Source organism: Oryctolagus cuniculus, chromosome 3 (assembly GCF_051225735.1).
Source record: "Oryctolagus cuniculus isolate XC-2025 breed Fujian yellow rabbit chromosome 3, ASM5122573v1, whole genome shotgun sequence".
Taxonomy (NCBI): Eukaryota; Metazoa; Chordata; class Mammalia; order Lagomorpha; family Leporidae; genus Oryctolagus; species Oryctolagus cuniculus.
Window position 1 is genome coordinate 42,487,429 of NC_142869.1, and position 24,177 is coordinate 42,511,605.

Genomic DNA, 24,177 nt, shown 5'->3' on the forward strand with positions numbered 1-24,177 from the left:
ATGGTAGGGTTATATTCAGGTTTCTGAGGAATCTCCAGACTGACTTCCATAGTGGCTTTACCAGTTTTCATTCCCACCAACAGTGGGTTAGTGTCCCTTTTTCCCCACATCCTCGCCAGCATCTGTTGTTGGTAGATTTCTGAATGTGAGCCATTCTCACCAGGGTGAGGTGAAACCTCATTGTGGTTTTGATTTGCATTTCCCTGATTGCTAGTGATGTTGAACATTTTTTCATGAGTCTGTTGGCCCTTTGGATTTCCTCTTTTGAAAAATGTCTATTGAGGTCCTTGGCCCATCTCTTAAGTGGGTTGTTTGTTTTGATGTTGTGGAGTTTCTTGATTTCTTTGTAGATTCTGGTTATCAACCCTTTATCAGTTGCATAGTTTGCAAATATATTTTCCCATTCTGTTGGTTGCCTCTTCACTTTCCTGTTTCTTTTGCAGTACATAAACTTCTCAATTTGATGCAATCCCAAATGTTAATTTTGGCTTTGACTGCCTGTGCTTTTGGAGTATTTTCCAAGAAGTCTTTGCCGGTACCTATATCTTGCAGGGTTTCTCCAATGCTCTCTAATAATTTGATGGTGTCGGGTTGTAGATTTAAGTCTTTATTCCATGTTGAGTGAATTTTTGTGTAAGGTGAAAGGTAGGGGTCTTGCTTCATGATTCTGCACATGGAAATCCAGTTTTCCCAGCACCATTTATTGAATAGACTGTCCTTACTCCAGGGATTGGTTTTGGATTCTTGATCAAATATAAGTTGGCTGTAGATGTTTGGATTGATTTCTGGTGTTTCAATTCTGTTGCATTGGTCTATCCATCTGTTTCTGTACCAGTACCATGCTGTTTTGATAACAACTGCCCTGTAGTATGTCCTGAAATCTGGTATTGTGGTGCCTCCGGCTTTGTTTTTGTTGTACAAGATTGCTTTAGCTATTCGAGGTCTCCTGTGTCTCCATATGAATTTCAGCATCATTTTTTCCAGATCTGAGAAGAAGGTCTTTGGTATCTTGATTGGTATTTCATTGAATATATAAATTGCTTTTGGGAGAATGGACATTTTGATGATATTGATTCTTCCAATCCATGAGCATGGAAGATTTTTCCATTTTTTGGTATCCTATTTCTTTCTTTAAGGTTTTGTAATTTTCATCGTAGAGATCTTTAATGTCCTTGGTTAAGTTTATTCCAAGGTATTTGATTGTTTTTGTAGCTATTGTGAATGGTATTGATCTAAGAAGTTCTTTCTCGGCCGTGTTATTGCCTGTGTATACAAAGACTGTTGATTTTTGTGCATTGATTTTATACCCTGCTACTTTGCCAAACTCTTCTATGAGTTCCAATAGTCTCTTAGTAGAGTTCTTTGGGTCCCCTAAGTAAAGAATCATATCGTCTGCAAAGAGGGATAGTTTGAGTTCTTCCTTCCCAATTTGTATCCCTTTAATTTCTTTTTCTTGCCTAATAGCTCTGGCTAGAACTTCCAGAACTATATTGAATAGCAGTGGTGAGAGTGGGCATCCCTGTCTGGTACCAGATCTCAGTGGAAATGCTTACAACTTTTCCCCATTCAATATGATGTTGGCCATTGGTTTTTCATAGATTGCTTTGATTGTATTGAGCAATGTTCCTTCCAAACCCAGTTTGCTTAGAGTTTTCATCATGAAAGGGTGTTGTATTTTATTAAATGCTTTCTCGGCATCTATTGATATAATCACATGGTTTTTCTTCTGCAGTCTGTTAATGTGGTGTATCACATTGATTGATTTGCGAATGTTGAACCATCCCTGCATACCAGGGATAAATCCCACTTGGTCTGGGTGGATGATCTTTCTGATGTGTTGTTGCATTCTATTAGCCAGAATTTTATTGAGGATTTTTGCATCTATGTTCATCAGGGATATTGGTCTGTAATTCTCTTTCAATGCTGCATCTTTTTCTGGATTAAGAATTAAGGTGATGCTGGCTTCATAGAAAGAATTTGGGAGGATTCCCTCTTCTTCGATTGCTCTGAATAGTTTGAGAAGAATTGGAGTTAGTCCTTCTTTAAATGTCTGGTAGAATTCAGCAGTGAATCCATCTGGTCCTGGGCTTTTCTTTGTTGGGAGGGCCTTTATTACTGTATCAATTTCTGTCTCAGTTATGGATCTGTTTAGGTTTTCTATGTCTTTCTGGTTCAATTTAGGTAGGTTGCATGTGTCCAGGAATCTATCCATTTCTGATAGGTTTCCCTGTTTGCCAGCATACAGGTCCTTGTAGTTATTTCTGATGATTCTTTTTATTTCTGTGGTGTCTGTTGTTACATTTCCTTTTTCATCTCTGATTTTATTGATTTGGGTCTTTTCTCTTCTTTTTTTAGTTAGTTGGGCCAATGGGCTGTCAATTTTATTTTTTCAAAAAACCAGCTCCTCGTTTGGCTGATTTTTTGTAATTTTTTTTTTTATTCAATCCTGTTGATTTCTTCTCTGATTTTAATTATTTCTCTTCTCCTACTAGATTTGGGTCTGGTTTGCTGCAGATTTTCTAGATCCATGAGATGCAATGAAAGCTCATCTATTTGGTGCCTTTCCAATTTCTTGATGTAGGCACCTATTGATATAAACTTTCCTCTTAGCACTGCTTTTGCTGTATTCCACAAGTTTTGGTATGTTGTGCTGTTATCCTTGTCGCTCCCCCTCTTCGTGGAGGAACGACACAGAACCCTGCGCTGTTCTTTTGTCTGCTCGGCCCTCCCCGGGTTTGCTGCTGGTTCTTCCCGGGTTGGCTACCGTCCCTTCCACCTCCGTGGAAGGGCGGTTCCCCCTGCCACTTTCCCCACTTCCGCGGGGGAGCAGCACACCGCCGGCCGGCTCTCTCGGGGGCTGCACAGGTGTTCCTCTTAGATGTTCCTGGTGCATGTTGTCTCTCTCCTCCTTTATAGTCCTCTTCCACCAATCCCAACTCTGCTACCCACACGCCGAGTATGCTGCTCTCCTGCAATCAGGAGCAGGTCCTACAGTTTATTGGTTGAACTGGAGGCAGCTGTGTAGAAGCTGTTTCCTCCTCTCCCAGCGCCATATTGTGGGAGAGCAGATGCATAGAATAAGTCTTAATTCCAGTAACTTAGTCTAGTCCGAGTTGCTCCCCACAGATCCCCCTTTCTTTTTATTTTTTGGCGTTGATACGCGCCTGTCTTCGGTGTCCCGTGGCACACACTCTGCTCTGCTTGCTAGAGTTGCCCACAGGTGCTTACAAGCCCTACCAATCAGGCAAACCAAATCCGGGTCCTCTCTTCGCCTTGTTGTGAGGAGGTTTTTAGGCGCTGATGCGTGCCTGTGTTCGGTGCCCTGCAGCGCATGCTCTACTCTGCTAGAACTGCCTGCAGGTGCTTACAAGCCCTATCAATCAGGCAAACTGAATCCAAGCCTTCTCCTTGCCGTATTGTTTTGTTTTTTTTTTTTTGACAGGCAGAGTGGACAGTGAGAGAGAGAGACAGAGAGAAAGGTCTTCCTTTGCCGTTGGTTCACCCTCCAATGGCCGCCACGGCCGGCGCACCGCGCTGATCCGATGGCAGGAGCCAGGAGCCAGGTGCTTTTCCTGGTCTCCCATGGGGTGCAGGGCCCAAGCACCTGGGCCATCCTCCACTGCACTCCCTGGCCACAGCAGAGAGCTGGCCTGGAAGAGGGGCAACCGGGACAGAATCCGGCGCCCCGACCGGGACTAGAACCCGATGTGCCGGCGCCGCTAGGCAGAGGATTAGCCTAGTGAGCCGCGGCGTCTCCTTGCCGTATTGTGGGGAGTCTTATTGATGTTAATTCGTGCCTGTCTTCGGTGACCTGCGGCGCATAAGCTGCTAGCCGCCCGCAGGTGCTTATCGTCTTACTAATCAGGCAGACCAAATCGAAGCTCTCTCATTGCTGTGTTGTGGGGAGGCCTTATTTTTCTCTATTTCTCTATCTCCGGGCATTCCTATTTCTCTTATTTTACTTCTATCTGCCAGCATTCCTATTTCTCTCATTTTACTTCTATACTTCTGTTTCTCTTATCCCCGCGGCTTCCCGGCGCCCGCCCCGAGGCTGCTTTTCGGCACCTCACCCTGCGGCGGCTTCCCGGCTTTGCGCGCTCCACGGTCTCCACGCCCTTTGCGCCCACACCACGGCCTCGCACTAGCCCCACGTTTCCTATTCGCGCCCCATGCGCTCTCCCCATTTGTGCCCCACGCGCTATCTCTGCGCGCGGCGGCTTCCGCGAGTCACACAGCCTAGCTCACGTTTCCGCTACCGGTATTCAGTCTAAGTTCCCCGGGCTAACCTGGTGAATTCAACCTAGCTCACGTCTGTGCCTTTCGGTTTGGCTTCCCGTCTTTTGCTCCCCGGGCTAATCTGACGGATTCCAACCTGGCCCACGTCTCCACCTCTGGTTCCAGATTTTCGCCCCTTGTTCCCCGGGCTGACTCGACGAATCCAAACATAGCTTACGTCTCCGCCTCAGCCTGCCCCCGCAGCTTCATTTTCCCTAACATTTTTCTCTACTCGGTATGTTTCCTAACTTTTCTTCCAACAACATTCCCCTCTCATTTCTCCTGGCTTCTCCCCACAGTCCGTATCCAAGTCTAAGTTTCTTCTAGGTTTCACTTTCACTTTCAACCCTAACGTCCAATCCTAACTTCTTTCCCACAGTCCGTATCCGAGTCTATGCCTAGGCTTTCAATAGCTTCTTCCGGCACCTTTTCCATCCGGCTTTTCCCTAGGCTCTTCTAGTCTCTCTCTCCGGTATTTTTCCGCTTTTTTCCTACTTCTTCCCTCCTAGGTTTCCTATCCAAGTCACGGCACCATTATGTCGCTCCCCCTCTTCATGGAGGAATGACACTAAACCCTGCCTAGGCTTCATATCCGAGTCACGGCACCATTATGTCGCTCCCCCTCTTCGTGGAGGAACGACACAGAACCCTGCGCTGTTCTTTTGTCTGCTCGGCCCTCCCCAGGTTTGCTGCTGGTTCTTCCCAGGTTGGCTACCGTCCCTTCCACCTCCGTGGAAGGGCGGTTCCCCCTGCCACTTTCCCCACTTCCGCGGGGGAGCAGCACACCGCCGGCCGGCTCTCTCGGGGGCTGCACAGGTGTTCCTTCAGATAGATGTTCCTGGTGCATGTTGTCTCTCTCCTCCTTTATAGTCCTCTTCCACCAATCCCAACTCTGCTACCCACATGCCGAGTACGCTGCTCTCCTCCAATCAGGAGCAGGTCCTACAGTTTACTGGTTGAACTTGAGGCAGCTGTGTAGAAGCTGTTTCCTCCTCTCCCAGCGCCATATTGTGGGAGAGCAGATGCATAGAATAAGTCTTAATTCCAGTAACTTAGTCTAGTCCGAGTTGCTCCCCACAATCCTCATTTACTTCCAGAAAATTTTTGATTTCTCTTTTGATTTCTTCTATGACCCAGTGTTCACTCAGGAGCATGTTGTTCAATCTCCATGCGTTTGCTTATGCTCTAGGGATTCCTGAGTTGCTAATTTCCAACTTCATTCCTTTATCGTCTGAGAAGCTGCATGGTATGATTCTAATTCTTTTGAATTTGCTGAGACTTGCTTTATGACCTAGTATGTGGTCAATCCTAGAGAAGGTTCCATGTACTGCTGAGAGAATGTAAATGCTTTCTGTGTAGGATGAAAAGTTCTGTAGATATCTGTTAGATCCATCTGGGCTATAGTGTCATTTAAATCTACTGTCTCCTTGTTGATCTTCTGTCCTGTTGATCTGTCTATTTCTGAGAGTGGGGTATTGAAGTCCCCCAGTACTATTGTATTGGGGTCTAAGTCTCCCTTTAAGTCCCTTAACAAATCTTTTAAATAAACCAGTTCCCTGTAATTAGGCGCATATACATTGATAATCGTTATATCTTCCTGTTGAATTGATCCCTTAATCATTATATAGTGCCCCTCTTTGTCTCTCTTAACAGTTTTTGTGGTAAAGTTTATGTTGTCTGATATTAAGATGGCTACGTCCACTCTTTTTTCATTTCTGTTGGCATGGTATATCTTTTTCCAGCCTTTCACTTTAAGTCTGTATGGATCTTTGTTGGAAAGATGTGTTTCTTGCAAGCAGCAAATAGATGGGTTTTGTTCCTTAAGCCAATCAGCCAATCGGTGTCTTTTAACCGGACAGTTCAGGCCATTAACGTTCAATGTGACTATTGATAAGTAGTAGCTTTGCCCTGCCATTTGCCAAAGATATTTTCTGATATATGTTTCGAACTTCCTGTGTTCTTTTGGTGTGAGATTTCCTTCATTTACCTTCTTTCATATTGATGACCATGTTTCTGTGTTTCTGTGTGTAACACACCTTTAAGCATCTTTTGCAGGGCTGGACTAGTGGTGACAAATTCTTTCAATTTCTGTTTGCTATGAAAGGTCTTTATTTCACCTTCATTCACAAATGAGAGCTTTGCAGGATATAATATTCTGGGCTGGCAGTTTTTCTCTCTTAGTACCTGGGCTATATCTCACCATTCCCTCCTAGCTTGTAGAGTTTCTGATGAGAAGTCAGCTGTGAGTCTGATTGGAGATCCTCTGAGAGTAATCTGACATTTCTTTCTTGCACATTTTAGGATCTTTTCTTTATGTTTCACTGTGGTGAGTTTAATTACAACGTGTCGTGGTGAGGATCTCTTTTGGTCATGTTTATTAGGGGTTCTATGAGCTTCCTGTACTAGGATGTCTCTGTCCTTCTCCAAACCTGGGAAATTTTCTGCTAATATCTCACTAAAAAGGCCTTCTAATCCTTTCTCCCTCTCCATGCCTTCAGGAACTCCTAGAACCCGAATGTTGGGTTTTTTAATAGTATCCTGAAGATTCCCCACAATATATTTTAGATTTCTAATTTCCTCTTCTTTTCTTTGGTTTGATTGTATATTTTCCTGTGCTCTGTATTCTAAGTCTGATATTCTCTCTTCTGCTTCACCCATTCTGTTTTTAAGGCTCTCTAATGTGTTTGTCATTTGATCTATTGAATTCTTCATTTCATTATGATTTCTCGTCACTATCACAGTTTCATGTTCTACTAGTTGTTTCATTTCATTTTGATTCCTCCTTAATATTTCATTTTCATGAGAGAGATTTTCTATCTTGTCCATTAAGGATTTCTGTAGTTCAAGAATTTGTTTTTGAGAACTTCTTAATGTTCTTATCAATTTTTTGAGATCCGCTTCTTGCATTTCTTCTATCTCATCATCTTCATAATCTTGAATTGGGGTGTCTATTTCATTTGGGGGCGTCATAGTGTCTTCCTTGTTCTTGTTACCTCAGCTTTTGCGTTTGTTTGTCATATTGGAGATATTCCTTGGTTTTTTTCTCGTTATACTGTGACTCTAGATTAAGAGGACTGTCTGCTTTTGATGGATCCTTAGAGACTGTGATGGGTGTGGCCAGAGAGCTCTGGTTCTTCAGGGTTAAGGATATGCCAAAGGTGCTTCACCCTGATTGTTCTCTTGCTGGCTCTCTCTCTCTCTTTTTTTTTTTTTTTTTTTCCTCAGTTGGGAAGTAATTCCACACAGCTGAGTGGAATTGAGAGTTGTTGATGTATGAAATCTGGCCCCTGTAGGTATTCGTTTGCTTACCAGAGTCAGGTTTTTCTGCTTAGCTAATGAGGGGCACCCGCTTTACATATGCAAAATGGCACATACCGCTTTACTTACGTAAAATGGCACCTGCCCTTTGTCTTGCTCGGCTTTGTAAGGTGAGTGGAATGAGAGGCTAAATGTCCGTGCCAGTTCCCCTTATTTATTCGATTTTTTTCTCTCCTCCAGCCAGCCTGGTAAACTTTCCCCAATGGGGTTTCAGGCCTCATTCTCTGCAGGCTCTTTCTGCCTTTCCCCGCCAATGTCTCGGGTTACTGAGAGGTTGTTTTTGTCTCACCTCCCCTTCCAGAACTGGCGCACAGACTCTGCAGCTCTGGCGGCTCTGGCGGCTCCAGCGGCTCGGCTTCCACACAGTGGGTGACCTTGCTCTCCCCGTAGGTCCTCCGAGTCACAGCCACTAGATCCAGAAGAGGTTCCTCTGCAGTTTTTCCCTGATCCTTTTCCTGAGGCTACCGTAATTCCACTTTTATTGAACTATCTTTTCCCAAACTATCGGTGCGCGCCCTCACTATTCCGCCATCTTGGCTCCGCCCCATAGTTTGATTTTGACTTTTTTTTAATTTGCTGAGATTTGCTTTAAGGCCTAGAATGTGTAGCATGTGGTCAATCCTAGAGAAAGTTCCCTGCACTGGTAAGACAAATGTGTATTCTGCAACTGTAGGGTGAAAAGTTCTGAAGATATCAATAGGTCCATTTGGTCTATAGTGTCAATTAACCCTGCTGTTTCCTTGCTGATTTTCTGATTGATCTGTACATTGCTGAAAGTGGAGTATTGGAGTCCCCTATTACTATTGTATTGGAGTCAAAGTCTATGTCTCCCTTTAGATTCTTAACATTTCTTTTAAATAGCAAGGTGCCCTGTAATTAGGTGCATATACATTTAAAATAGTTATATCTTACTGTTGAATTGATCCCTTAATCATTACATAGTGCCCTTCTTGGTCTCTATTATCAGTTTTTGTGTTAAAGTCTATTTTGTCTGATATTAGAATAGCTACACCAGCTCTTTTTGGTTTCTGTTAGCATGGAATATCTTTTTGCATCCTTTCACTTTCAATCTGCATGCATCTTTATTGGTGAGATGTGTTTCTTGCAGTCAGCAAATATATGAGTTTTGTTTTCTAATCCATCCAGCCAATCTGTGTCTTTTAACTGGAGAGGTGGCCATTTACATTCAAGGTGACTATTGATAAGTAACAACTTGGCCCTGCTATTTTTCCATTAATATTCCTTTTGTTTACATTTGATTTCCTTTGTATTTTCACTGAGAGATTTTCTGCCTTCACCTTTTTCATAGTGATGACCATGTTTCTGTGTGTAGCACATCCATAAGCATCTTTTGTAAGGCTGGAAGAGTAGTGACAAATTCTTTCAATTTCTGTTTGTTATGGAAGGTCTTTATTTCACCTTCATTCATAAATGAGAGCTGTGCAGAGTATGGTATTCTGAGCTGACAATGTTTTCTCTTAAGACTCGGGATAGATCTCGCCATTCTCTCCTAGCCTGTAGGGTTCTGATTAAGAAACCAGCTGTGAGTCTAATTCAAGATCCTCTGAAAGTAATCTCACATTTCTCTCATGCACATTTTAGAATCTTTTCTTTATATGTTTTACTGTGGAGAGTTTACTACAATATGTCATAGTGAGGAATCTTCTCTGGTCATGTCTATTAGGAGTTCAATGTGCTTCCCAGATGTGGACATCCTTTCCTTTCTCCAAATTAGGGAAGTTTTCTATAATTATTTTACTAAAAATCCTTCTAATCCATTCTCTCATTCCATGCCTTCAGGAACTCCTAAGACCCATGTGTTGGGTTATTTGATAGTATCTCATAAATCTCAAACACTGTTTTTTATTTTTCTAATTTCTTCCTTTTTTTTTTTTTTTTGGCCTGACTGTAAAATTTCCAGAGATTTGTCTTCTAACTCGGATATTCTTTCTTCTCCCTCACCAAGTCTGTTTTTAAGACTTTCCACCACATTTTTATTTGATCTATGGAATTCTTAATTTCTAATATTTCATTTTGATTTCTCTTTAAAATCACAATTTCATAGGAAAAATTTTCATTCATGTCATGTATGGATTTCTTTATTTCATGAATTTGCTTCTTATTACTTCTCAATAATCCTACATCAATTTTTAGAATTCCACTCCCTACATTTCTTCAATCCCTTCATCTTCACATTCTAGTATTGAAGCATTGTTGTGTTCCTTTGGGGGCGTCATGCCGTCTTCCTTATTTTTATTTCTTGAATTGCTGCATTTATTTTTAGGTATTTGTGGAGAAACCTGTTGGGTTTTTTTCCCCCTGGGATGGCTTTTATCTTTGGACTATGCCTCTGTGGTTTAGTGTAGTGTCTGCTCTTTTAATGAATACACAGAGGTATATACTGGGTGTGGCCAGAGAGCACTGTTCAGTGTTCCAGGATGAGGGGAGTGTGGAAGAAGACACCCAAGTTGGGCATGGAAATCTTTTTTGTTTTTATCAGAGGGTAGGTTTAATCAGCTCTGTTGGTAAGTCTCATGCTCACCTCCTCTCCTTCAAGGAGACCAATTCCTGAGCACTAGCCCTAGTAAGGACAATATTCATCTGCACTGCCAAAAGAACCCTACAAAGGATCTGTGCAGTCATTGGTGTGACCACAGATCCCACAGCAATGACCTTCACCAGGTAATCAGGGAGCCTCAAGCATATGGAGCCACCCACAATGACTGTCCAAAGACCCAGCCACACCCTGTGCCCTCTCATGCAGTCATAGTGTTTTCACAGTCTGAGCACATAGGGCTCCCACAGTAACGAGCACTCAACCCCTGTCAATTCTCCCAGGCAGACTCAAGCTGATTGGTGGGCATGCAGACACAAGCTGGCACAGCTGTTATGTATGTCCAAAATGGCACCCACCCCCTCTTGACTAGTTACAGGATGCCACTGTTGCATGGTCAGGGAGAGAGAAATGTGCCCCCCTTATTTTTTTCATCTAGATTGGCATGTACACTGACCCCACAGGGCTCCATCAGTCTCATACCAGGTTCTTCCCACAGCTTCATTGCCAGTGGCTTGGACTGCTGCAGTCTGGTCTCACCTCACTCTCCAAAGTTGGTGATCAGGCTCTGGGCTACTGGGGTCCTGAGTTGTACATGTCCACACCCTCCACATAGATCTACAGTGTCCATCTAATTTGCATAGAGTTTCCTCTGCAATTTTCTCCCTAACTCTTCCCTGAGATTGTACTCTCTCCACTTTTTATTTTAACTATCTTCCCCTAGACTAGAGCAGTAAGTCTATACTGTTTCAGGACACAAGCCACTTATTGGATTCCATCATAAACAAAACTGAAATCAAAAAAAAAAACCCACATAATCAATGAAATAAAGAACCGGCTTTTTGAAAATAAACAAAATTGACACACCATTGACCCAACCAAACTAAAAAAAAAAAGTTCCCAGCCGGCGCCGCAGCTCACTAGGCTAATCCTCCGCCTTGCGGCACCGGCACACCAGGTTCTAGTCCCGGTCGGGGCGCCGGATTCTGTCCCGGTTGCCCCTCTTCCAGGCCAGCTCTCTACTGTGGCCAGGGAGTGCAGTGGAGGATGGCCCAAGTGCTTGGGCCCTGCACCCCATGGGAGACCAGGAGAGGCACCTGGCTCCTGGCTTCGGATCAGCGCGGTGCGCCAGCCTCAGCACGCCGGCCGCGGCGGCCATTGGAGGGTGAACCAACGGCAAAGGAAGACCTTTCTCTCTGTCTCTCTCTCTCACTGTCCACTCTGCCTGTCAAAAAAAAAAAAAAAAAAGTTCCCAAATCAATAAAATCAGAGATGAAAAAGAAATGAAACAGCAAGCACCATAGAAATAAAAAGAATCATCAGAAATTACTTCAAGGAGCTGTATACCAACAAATTTGGAAACCTTGAAGAAATGGATAGATTCCTGGACACAAACAACCTACCTAAATTGAGTCATGAAGACATAGAACATGTAAACAGACTAATAACTAAGATAGAATCAGTAATAAAGGCTGAATCAGCAATAAAGACTGATCCACTGCTGGGAGAAATGTAAATTGGTGGAGCCAACACTCTGGCATAGCTGGTGAGGCCACTGCCTACAGTGCCGACATCCCATATGGGCGCCGGTTCGAGTTCCAGCTGCTCCACTTCCAATCCAGCTCTCTGCTATGGCCTAGGATAGAAGTAGAAAATGGCCCTGGGTCCTTGGGCCGCTGCACCTTTGTGGGAGACCTGGAAGAAGCTCCTGGCTCCTGGCTTCAGATAGGCACAGCTCTGGCCGTTGCAGCCAGTTGGGAAGTGAACCAGTGGATGGAAGACCTCTCTATCTCTCTGCCTCTCCTTCTCTCTGTGTGTAACTCACTTTCAAACAAATAAATAAATCTTTAAGAAAAAGAAAGAGAGAGAAAGAAATGTAAACTGGTACAACCACTGTGGTAGACAGTATGGCGATACCTCAGAAATCTGAAAATAGACCTACCATATGACCCAGCCATCCCACTCCTGGGAATTTATCCAAGGGATATGAAATCAGCATATGAAAGAGTCATCTGTACCCCCATGTTTATTTCCACTAAATTCACAATAGGTATGATATGGAATCAACCCAAATGTCCATCAGCTGAAAACTGGATGAATAAATCATGATGTATTTATACACTAGGGAATACTACACAGTGGTTAAAAAAAATGAAGTCCCGTCATTTGCAACAAAATGGATGCAACTGTAAACCATTATACTTACTGAAATAAGCCAGTTCCAAGAAGACAAATGCCATATGTTCTCTCTGATCTGTGGTAAATAATAGAGTACCTAAAAGGTAATCTATAGGAGTGAAATTGATTATTTGTGATGCAATGATTTTGAATAGCCCTTGTCTTGACTAATGAGGAATGATGTTTTTTGTTTGTTTTGTGCCTCTTTTTTTGTTTTTCTTTAACTATTTGTTGAACTCTCAACTTAATGTAGGCTTAATCTTGTGAGTATAAAGTTAACTGAAAATAAATCTTTGTAAAAAATAAGAAAGGGAATGGGAGAGAAGGAGGAAGAAGGGTGGAAATATGGACAGGAGGGAAGAAGGTGGGAAATTTGTATATATATATATATATATATATATAGGATATATATATATATATATATCCTAAATTTGTATATATGAAATGCATGTGGCTTTTATTCCTTAAATAATATTTTAAAAAATTAATACTACCTTTTAAAACTTGGCATTGCCCTGGCTTATCAACAAGTGATTACTACTTATATGCTTGAATTATGGTTTTGAATTTTGGTTGCTTCTAAAATTTGTCAGTGCTTCAAAATGACCCAACATTAAATAAGTCCAGATATACAACGCAAGAGCAAATACAAGCTAAAATTAAAAGGCTTTAATTCTCTTAGTTTTGAAAATAAGGAAAGGTAGTTCTCCATCTTGCTTTTCTTTCCAAACTTCCTTCTCCTTTCCAATTATATATAAATCTTTATGAAGGCTACATAAGGTTCTTCCCAGTCTCACAACTAAGAATATTTCCTTAAGAATCTGGGAGCTATCTTTTTGAAATGCAAATACCACAGAAAATAGCTCCCTTATCTCCCAGTTTCAGTGGAAAAATACGAGCATAATTTTGGTAGGCACCTTGTTCCAATTTACAAAACACCTCCTGTCCTAAAGCAAAGAAGTTTGCTTTTCCTCTGGATAAAACCAATAAGCTGACAAAGACAATCACTTTAATTACCAGTTAAAGTTAGTATGGACTATGTGTGATATGATAGGTTATAAGTGCTTGTCTATAAAAGAAGATAAGAGGGCCAGCATTGTGGCATAGTAAGTTAAGCCTCCACCTGTGTGCCAGAATCTCAAATGGGCACCAGTTCGAGACCCCGCTGCTCCAGTTTGTATCCAGCTCCCTGCCAAAGCACCTAGAAAAGCAGTAGAAGATGGCCCAAGTGTTTGGTCCCTGCACCCACATGGGACACCTGGGAGAAGGCCAGGGCCTTGCCTAGCCCTGTCATTGCTGCCAATTGGGGAATGAGCCAGCAGATAGAAGACCTCTCTCTCTATCTCTCTCTCTCTTTCTCTCTCTCTCCTCTTTTCTCTGTAACTCTGCCTTTCAAGTAAATATAAAATAAAGCTTTTTAAAAAGAGGGTAAGAGGCTGGCGCTGTGGCTCACTTGGCTAATCCTCCGCCTGAGGTGCCGGCACCCTGGGTTCTAGTCCCGGTTGGGGCGCCGGATACTAGTCCCGGATGCTCCTCTTCCAGTCCAGCTCTCTGCTGTGTCCTGGGAAGGCAGTGGAGGATGGCCCAAGTGCTTGGGTCCCTGCACCCACATGGGAGACCAAGAGGAAGTACCCGGCTCCTGGCTTCAGATTGTCGCAGCGCCAGCCATAGCAGCCATTAGGGGAGTGAACCAATGGAAGGAAGACCTTTCTCTCTCTCTCTCTCTCTCTCTCTATCACTGTCTATAACTCTCTCTCTCTCTCTCTCTCTCTCACTGTCTAACTCTGCCTGGCAAAAAAAAAAAAAGAAAAGAGGGTAAGATTCCTTTTTGTCTTTACAATCTCTTAGTGGATCTTCTGTGATGCACATCACATTCTAATCCAAAGAATATTCAACAATAAAATTGTTTTCTGTCTCTAGTGCTTTTGCAGAGAGGTTTTCTCTATTAGGACAGGATTTTGTTTTTAATTATATTTCCATAACAACAACCAATATATGTATTTTCTTGAGCATGGAACCAATGAAGGACAAAATCGTGGAAAGATATTTTCAAGCCTGCAGTCATTAAATACAATGGACTATCTGGACTTTCAGTGTTACAATCTTAGGTTACCAGATCCATACTCCTGGTATTCACTACACCTGTAATCTCCGAGGTTTCCTGTCTACAGAAAAAAAAAAATAGATTGAATCTTTCCTGGAGTTATTCCATTCTATCATTTTTTTTTTACCAAAAGCAAGCAGTAGTGATCTACTTAATCTCATTGCAAAAAAGACAAAAAAGACATTCAATGGTATTGAAATCATTTTAGCATATACTCCACCCAGAGTGTGCCACCCAGTGCCCTCATTCAGTACTGAGTCCTTGTTCCACCAGATGCTGAAAGTGTTCGATACTGTCATCTGAGTTCCTTTCTAGAAATTAGCTAAAGAGTATCATCTAATCCAAGGTCAAGTCTCTTCCCTTGGAAAGGCCTGCATTCAGCCTGTAGATGTAGGGGAACGATAGCAGTGTTACAAACACCAAGATACCTGGCCCCCAGGGACAACTATTAAGGCTATGTCAGGTTTGGCTGAGGTCTATGCCGTAGCCACATTACAATTCAATTCTGTTCAGGCCTCCTTTCCTCACCCCCCTCAAGTGATGTTCCCAAACTCAGATTCCAGGGAGAAACTCCTTCAGTCTTGGAGTCTGGTTCCCTGGAACTTAAGTTGGACACTCATCAAGATGAAAGTTTATCCAAGTGTCAAGCAGTTACTGATGTTTGAAAATCTGATAGTAAAATATAATGAACAGGCCGGCGCTGCGGCTCAATAGGCTAATCCTCCACCTAGCGGTGCTGGCACACCGGGTTCTAGTCCCAGTCGGGGCTCCGGATTCTGTCCCGGTTGCCCCTCTTCCAGGCCAGCTCTCTGCTGTGGCCCGGGAAGGCAGTGGAGGATGGCCCAAGTGCTTGGACCCTGCACCCCATGGGAGACCAGGAGAAGCACCTGGCTCCTGCCTTCGAATCAACGCGGTGCGCCGGCCGCAGCGCACCAGCCGTGGCAGCCATTGGAGGGTGAACCAACGGCAAAAAGGAAGACCTTTCTCTCTGCCTCTCTCTCACTATCCACTCTGCCTGTTAAAAAAAAAACTTTTTTTAAATATAATGAACATAAACCATTATTGATACCATTTTATGACACAAGAGCTACTACACAGGGTTGCCACTAGCCCATTTAATACCTTTTTATGACCTTGAAAATAGCGCTCTCTTTGAATGGACAGAACCTGGCAGCCACATGATTCTGTGAGTGGAGGAACAAGGGTTAGATAACAGGCTCCTTCCAAGCAATTATAATTTGCACAATGGTACATTATGACTTAGACACAAAAGCTCTGAGTATACCAAGACAACGGTTATCCACTCTCCAAGAACAATGCAGTTACTGGAGGAGACTGATAAAATGGCAATTCAACACATGTTTAGACACAGGTATATGAAATGTCATGTATAGAACACTAGAGATAGAAAGTATTGCAAAATGCCTAAGGTTATGAGAAATATGAATTAAGAGATGTCCTAACAGTAGTTGTGAAAATACCTGCATCAAATCTTATGATGAGATAAGAACAGAACATGATTTAAAAAAAACAGCAAAGTCAGTAGTCAAGAAGGCAGAATAGTAAGGAATAGTTTGATGCAAACACTAAAGGACTGAGTCTACAAGTGAGCAATATGTTCTGAGCAATCATTCTTGCACTGAAATCTTAGCGTATGTCTCTTATATTTGATATGTATTAGTCTTATTTCCCCCTAAGTAAATATTTAACAATGTACAATCCAAAATATTATAGAGAAAAAAAATATTATGGAGGTAAGAAGTTTTCAAACATAAGGTCTTTTCCCTTAAAAAACACATCTGAAAACACATACAATTAGAATATCCCTTATTCAGAACTGCTTGGGAACAGAAATGTTTACTGATTCTTTTTCAGATTTGTGAATATTTTAAAATATATAATGAGATATTTTGAGGATCGGACCAAAGTTTAAACATGAAAATTCATTTATCTTTCATAAATACTCCATACATAGATGGAGAGTAAACTCATACAATATTATTAGAGTGCCTAAGTCTTTTTTTTTTTTTTTTTTTTTTGCCAGGCAGAGTGGACACTGAGAGAGACAGAGAGAAAGGTCTTCCTTTTCCGTTGGTTCACCCCCAATGGCCACTGCGGCTGACGCTGTGACCGGTGCACCACGCTTATCCAAAGCCAGGAGCCAGGTGCTTCTCCTGGTCTCCCATGCAGGTGCAGGGCCCAAGGACTTGGGCCATCCTCCACTGCACTCCCAGGCCACAGCAGAGAGCTGGACTGGAAGAGGAGCAACCAGGACAGAATCAGGAACCCTGACTGGGACTAGAACCTGGGGTGCCGGTGCCGCAGGCAGAGGATTAGCCTATTGAGACATGGCACCAGCCGGAGAGCTAAGTCTTGACTATGACCTGCCATATGAGGTCAGGAGTGATATTTTTCACTTGTTGCATCATGTCACTGTTCAAAAAGTTTCAGATTTTGTAGTATTTTTTATTTGTGATTTTCAGATTATATACAGGGATGCTGAACCCTTGTATTAGCTTTCAAATTATGTTGGTAAGTTAGTAAATCAAGAATCAATAAAGTTGCCAGGGGCTGCCGCTGTGGCACAGTGGGTTAAAGCCTTGGCCTTAAGTTCTGGCATCCCATATTGGCGCCAGTTCTAGTCCTGGCTGCTCCTCTTCTGATCCAGCTCTCTGCTATCACATGGGATAGCAGTAGAAGATGGCCCAAGTCCTTGGGACCTTGCACCCATGTGGGAGACCAGGATGAAGCTAGTGGCTCCTGGCTTCCGATCGATGCAGCTCTGGGCATTGCAGCCATCTGGGGAGTGAACCAGCAGATGGAAGACCTCTCTCTCTGTCTCTACCTCTCTCTGTAACTCTGCCTTTCAACTAAATAAAATAAATCTTAAAAAAAAATAAAGTTGCTAAATATAAAATCAATATACAGAATAATATTGTTTCTATATATTAACAATTAACTACCAAAAAAGAAATTAATAAAGCAATACCATGTATAATAGCATCAAAAACCTAAAATATTTAGGAATAAATTTAACCAAGATGCGAGAGATCCATATACTAAATACTGTAAGGCACTAATGAAAAAACTGAAGATGACACAAATAGATTAAAAAATAGTCTGTTCATTAATTAGAATTAATATTGTTAAAATATCCAGATTGCCCAAAATGACCTAGACTGCCTAATATGACCACTATCAAAATTCTAATAACATTTTTCACAGAAATAGAAAAAATAATCCTAACATGCATATGGAACTAAAATTAGCTGAATAGTCAAAAGTGATCTTGAGCAAAAAGAACAAAGCTAGAGGCATCACACTGGTTTCAAAATATAGCACAAAACTATATAGCCAAAACAGTGCTGGCATAAAACATAGATGTATTGACCAATGGAACAGGAGAGAAAGCCCAGGAATAAGCCTACACATTTTATGTTCAATTAATTTTCAGCAAAGATGCCAAGTATGCACAGTAGAAAAAGGACAGACTCTTTAATAAATGATGCTGGGAAAACTAAAGAATGAATTTGATCCTTTTCTTGTGCCACATACAAAAATCAATTTATGATAAAGATTTAAAAGTGATAACTGAAACTACAAAATTACCAGAAGAAAACACAGACAGGCTCTCCATGACATTGGCTTGGGCAACAATTTCTTGGATATGACCCCAAAGCACAAGCAACAAAAGCAAAAATAGACAAATAGTATTTTATAGAACTAAAAGACTAAGTGCAACAGAGGAAACAATTTACAGGCTGAAGGGACAACCCACAGACTGGGGGAAAAACTTGCAAAGCATGCATCTGATAAGGGATTAATATAAAAATATAAGGGACTCAGATAACTCAATAGCAAGAAAACAAATCTCCCCAGGCAGTGCTGTGGCATAGCAGGTGAGGGCGCCACCTGCAGGGCCAGCATTCCATGTGGGTGCTGGTTCAAGTCCCGGCTGCTCCACTTCCAATCCAGCTCTTGGATGTGGCCTAGGAAAGCAGTGGAAGATGGCCCAAGTCCTTGGGCCCCTGCACCCATGTGGGAGACCTAGAAGAAGCTCCTGGCTCCTGACTTCATCAGCGCAGCTCCAGCCATTGCTGCCAACTGGGGAGTGAACAGCAGATGGAAGACCTCTCTCTGCCTCTCCTTCTCTCTCTGTATTACTCTGACTTTCAAATAAATAAATAAATCTTAAAAAAAAAAAAAGAAAACAAATCTCTCAATTTAAAAAATGGGCAAAGGACCTGGGCAAAGGACCTGAACAGACCTTTCTCAAAAGATGGCTTATGAATGGCTAACAGATTCATGAAAATAATGCTCAACTTCTAATCACTGCAGAAATGAAAAATTAAAACCACAAGAAAATATCACTTCACATGTGTTAGAATTAACTATTATCAAAAAGATAACAAGTGCTGGTGAGGATATGGAGAAAATGGAACCCTAGTACACTATTGGTGGGTATATAAATTGATAGAATATATTAGTTATTCTTTCATCACTATCATGAAATATCTAACACAGGCTACTTAAGAAGGGAAGTTTACATTGGCTAACAGTTTGGGAGGTTCACAATCCAAATAAAGTGCTTCACTGATTTACCACCTGATGATGAAACACACATGGAGGAAGGATTACATGGTGAGCCATTACTCAGTTTTTATAACCAATCCTCTCCCAAAAGTTACCTTCCACTTGGTCATGTTCCAGTGACCCAAAGATCTCATATTAAGCCTACTTCCTAAGAGCCATATTTGGATTAAATGGATCCATCATCCCTGTAACATTAACTCATGACTTTGGGAATTACATGTCCGCTGAGTTTAGTAGTTCTCACCAAAGCAGACAGCCATTTTGGAAAACAGATTGGAGTTTCCTCAAAAGCCTAAAATTAAAATTACCCTATGATCCAGTAATCCCATATCTGGGAATATATATAAAGGAACTGAAATCAATATATTGAAGAGGTATTCAAACTCCCATGTTCATTTCATAATTATTCACATGATCAAGCTATGGAAGCAACTGAAGTGATTTTTAGATTTCCCCTTCACCAGATTACAAGCTTCACAGAATAAGAAGGATGAGAAGAAATCTGCATTCTTATAAACTACTGATGTGAAAATCAATGGGAGAAAATAGTTTAAATTAAAAATCAACATACCCACTGGAAACAAAATAGAGTTTTGGATGATCCTCAACAGCCCATCTCCACAATCACCCACGCCCCAAAGTCTCCCTCCTCACTGGTAACTCCTTAGTTCATTATCAGTATTTCATTCTCACTCCTGTTACCTGAACAAAGCTCATTTTCACTTGATCCATTTCCTTCTTTTAATTAAATCATTTTTCCCATCTCTGTCCCTCAAAAACTTTTCTCTGATCTGAAAATATTTTCCTAAATTTTGGCTTGGACTATAGAACTTCCTGGTTCAGTAATTCTCAATGGCCCCCTATTTGCAAAGGTCTCCAGAATACAATTCTAACTACTTATTGCTATGGTATAAATAACATGGCAGAGTGCCCTGAGCATAGGCAATGAAGTCAAATAGAATTAAGTTTTGAAAACAACATCCATTTACTAGCAATGTAACTATAAGAGTCACTGTTACCCAGGGCCAGCATTGTGGCATTACAGTAGGTAAAGTCACCACCTGCAACACTGTCATCCCATATGGTCACTCTGGTTCCTGTACCAGCTTCTCTACTTCCAATCCAGCTCTCTGCTAATGACCTGGGAAAAGCAGCAGAAGATGGCCCTGTCACCCATATGGGAGACCTGGATGAAGTTCCTAGCTCCTGGCTTTGCAGTCATATGGGTAGTGAACCAGCAGATCAAAAATATTCTCCCTCTCTCTCGCTCGCTCTCTCTCTCCCCCTCTCCCTCTTACTCTGTGTGTGTGTGTTGGGGGTGGGGGGGGGGGTGTTTCCCTTTGTCTCTATAACGCTTTCAAAATAAATAAATAAATCTCTTTTTTAAAAACAGGATCATTTTTACCTCTCTTAAGTTTCTGATTTCTGATGAGAGATTTTTTTTAAATGTGTCAGGATGAGCATTTGACTCAGCAATCAAGATGCTGCTTAGGATATCCACAACTCATATTGGAGGGCATGGGTTGGAATGTCATCTCTGTCCTAATTCCAGTCTCTTGCTAATGTATAGCCTGGGAAGCAGTCAGTGATCCCTCAGGTAGTTGAGTCCCTGCTATTCATGGGGAGATTCAGATTGAGTTCCTGGATCCTGGCTTCCACTTGACCCAGCCTGGGCTCTTGTGGACATTTGGGGAATGAACCAGAAGATGAGAGATACTCTTCTCATATGTGTGTGTGTCCCTCTCTCTCTTTCTTTCTCTTTCTCTCTTTCTCTCCTCTCTGCCTTTCTAAATAAATAAATACATAAGTAAACAAATAAATAAGAAGATGTCTAAAACATTTTCTGGAAAAATGTCTAGCTCAATATTCAGCACATAATAGGAGCTCAACATCGTTCCGCTCCCATTTTTCTGCCCAGATCAGCATCTGAGCTCCATGATGCTAATCTCTGTGCTTCCACAGACCTTTGCTTATAGTTCATGTACCATTTAGCATATTCTGCATATATTTTTACTTAGTAGAAGCACATGTAGATATAATTACTACTTTAAGTAATTTTTCTCCCCTTCCAGAATTAAAATACCTGAGAATAAGAAATGCATTCTTGTCTTCTTATCTCCCATAGCAGCGTGCAGTACATAATAGGAATATTTATAGTCAATTGAGTTGAACTGAATTATATAATTGTACACTGATTTATACAGGCTTTAAAATCAAAATTTTCTTTTGGTATAAGAATGAAAAGAGTTAGAAACAGAACAGTGAATTATCATACTGTAAATAAAATATACTCCCTAGCATCCAACCCAGGCCTTGGAATACAGCTGACATTTCCTAAATTTTGCTAAGGTGAGTCAGACTGAACAAAAATTGTGTTGAATAAATATGCTGTAGACAATGCAGCCATCATAAATAAATAATCCTGGTTGGAAAAACTTCAGCAAAAAAGAGTATAGTAATAACTACTCAAATCCATCATTACTATTAGCAAACAAAATGTACAAATTCCAGTTACAATGGTATTGAACAGAAATACTTTATGTATTTATTTATGCTTTATTATGATCTAGAACGTGATTTTTAATATGAATGGACTTATAGTGTTTCCACAGAAACTAAAACCTGAATAAATGAACTTAAATTGCATGCAGAAATGTATAATGACTTTTAGGATGCTCCATCTAAAATGAACAAAGACTACCTATCCCATTACGTTTTGGCAAATAATATGAAGAGCTAACCTTTGAACAAATTAAAAATCAATAAAGTCACTCTGATTATTTTTCAAACCTTTACTTTGGGAGTAAAATAACCCAAAGCCAAACTTTAACAATAGAGAGTACAAAAGTTATTAATGATGTAAATGTTAACAAATGTTGCTGTAGATTCTTTAAAAATCAAATGGCAAAATGGATAAGACAAAAAACGGTGGTTAGAGATCAGGGTTAAATCTACTGTACCTTTAGACCTTGACCAAATTAGCCTCCAAACCTCTGTTTAATGACCTGTAATACTATAACAAGAGTATCTGACACAGACACACACCACAGGAAAGACTCTGTGAACACACAGAGAGAAGCCAGTCCCTGTAAGCAAGGAAAGATGCTTCAGAGGATCCCAACCTTGTTGACACCAGGATTTTGGACTTCCAGCCTCCAGCATCATAAAGAAATACATTTTGGGGTCAACGCTGTGGCGCAGCAGGTTAACGCCTGGGCCTGAAGCACCAGCATCCCATGTGGGCATCGGTTCGAGTCCCGGCTGCTCCACTTCCAATCCAGCTCTCTGATGTGGCCTGGAAAAGCAGTAGAAGATGACCCAAGTCCTGGACTCCTGCACCAGCGTGGGAGTCCTGGAAGCAGCTGCTGGCTCCTGGCTTCGGATCGGCACAGCTCCGGCCATTGCGACCAATTGGGGAGTGAACCATCAGATGGAAGACCTCTCTCACTCTGCCTCTCCTCTCTCTGTGTAACTGACTTTCAAATGAGAAGAGAAGAGAAGAGAAGAGAAGAGAAGAGAAGAGAAGAGAAGAGAAGAGAAGAGAAGAGAAGAGAAGAGAAATACATTTTGATCTTTTGAGCTACGGAGTTTGTGGCATTTTGTTATGGAAGTCCTGGAAAATTTAGTATAAAACCTAATCCTATATTTCTTGCCATTTAATATTTTTACCCGTGATTTTTTTAATAAGGGGATCTGTCTAAAATGTTGTGTGAGGATGTGATATTGATTATATAATATTATGACACTGATATTGATTATTGTTGATTATGATGATTATGTGATATTGGTCATAAACCACTGTGCCTGATGTCTCAAGGATATGAGAACTGGAACAGGATAAATGACAGTTGCGATAATAACCATTATTACATATATTTATATAGATGAAATTCATAACGATTACCTTTTAGAAATACTCTTTACAAGGCCATCTTCCTTCCAAGGAGATCTCAAGGCCGCTGGAGGCCAGGGCAGCACTCCACCCTGGTCGCACGACCTTCGCCTCCTCCCGCGCCTATAGCTGCGTCCCGGACTGGCTCCCCAGGCGGCGCTCAGCTGAGTCGGAGCCTGCGGGAGCGGCTCAGGGTGCGGGCTGGGGAGGCGCCAGAGCCCAGTGGGGCTGCTCAGCGGATCCTGACGAAGCCGCCCGCGCCACCCTACCCCCCTGCCCCGCGGGAATGAGTGACAGCTACAACAGGTGCAGCGCGGCGTCCGCGACTCCTCGGGAGCCCCCGAGTTTGGCTCGTCAGGCCTCAGGGGTCAAAGTTTGAGTCTAGAAACAGCCTTCCTCGCCTTGCACAGGTCTTCGGGAGCGCCCCTTCAACAAGCTTCTTGCACCTTAGTAAAGCTTCGAGGTCACTTCAAACTCTGGAAACTCACCAGTCCCAAAGTGGAAGAGAAGGAAAGGCGTGCGGTGCATGGAGTTTTGCATGATCGTTGGCGCTGTCCTCGCCAGCCATCTGAGAGCAGGCGAGAGCGGTCCCACAGCAGAGCCCGCGATCCGCACACCGCACGCCCGCCTGGACTTGCTGCGCGCTCTGCCGGAGACGTCCAGGCTGGGCGACAGCACACACAGCCGAAACCCGCCCGCCCGCGCCCCACCGCGGCTTGCGGCGCCCGCCCGCACTGCGGTACCGCGGCGACGCCTCCTGACCCTCCCCGCCCCCCAGGTGACAAGTTCAGGCCCCGGGTCCGAGCCTGCGCCCCGTTTCTGCCACAGCTGCCGCCTCCGCCAGGGGGAAGACAGTTCCAATCGTGAAACGTGGTGTTGCTTCCTGGGTGGGAAAGTGCTTTCAAACTTTAGAGTTCTGTTCCTTCACCCCCCCCCCCGCTCTCCTCCCCCCTTCCCCGGCTTTGAAGAACGGAGAAGATGGAGACCGAGTGCGGGGCGGTGAGTATGGCGATCAGGGCCCCGAGCCCTGGGGTGGCGGGGAGGAGGAGCAACGTGAACCCCGTTTCCTCAGGGACTAGAAGGGCGAGAGTTCCAACCCCAAACACTCGCTATTTTGTCGGGAAGAAACGTGGCCGTGGTGTCCGACCGCCCCGTCGTATTGCGTTGTGCGGTCGAGAAGGTGCCCACCGGCCACCTGGCCTGGACTAGCCGTAGGCGGCCTGAGGGAACCCCGCAAACGGCCGGGAGGCTTCGGGACACCGC

At 42.7% G+C, this 24,177-nt stretch overlaps 2 protein-coding genes across 5 annotated transcripts in view; one reads left to right on the forward strand and one right to left on the reverse strand.

The window, feature by feature from the left end:
• The window catches only part of PLCL1 (phospholipase C like 1 (inactive)), a 451,746-nt gene extending 428,526 nt beyond the window's left edge, over positions 1–23,220 (reverse strand). Inside the window, exon 1 of the mRNA XM_089330113.1 lies at positions 22,927–23,220. The gene's annotated coding sequence lies outside the window, so the exon portion shown is untranslated. The remainder of the gene's footprint in view (positions 1–22,926) is intronic.
• BOLL (boule RNA binding protein) overlaps positions 23,203–24,177 on the forward strand; it is an 81,592-nt gene continuing 80,617 nt past the window's right edge. For 3 of the 4 annotated variants that reach the window (XM_089330121.1, XM_089330123.1, XM_051849325.3), the window contains exon 1: positions 23,247–23,913. In XM_089330121.1, the coding sequence (XP_089186247.1) occupies positions 23,893–23,913 (21 nt within the window). In that variant the 5' untranslated portion in view covers positions 23,247–23,892. Of the gene's footprint in view, positions 23,914–24,177 lie in introns of all 4 variants that reach the window. The other variant, XM_089330122.1, reaches the window with a different exon arrangement.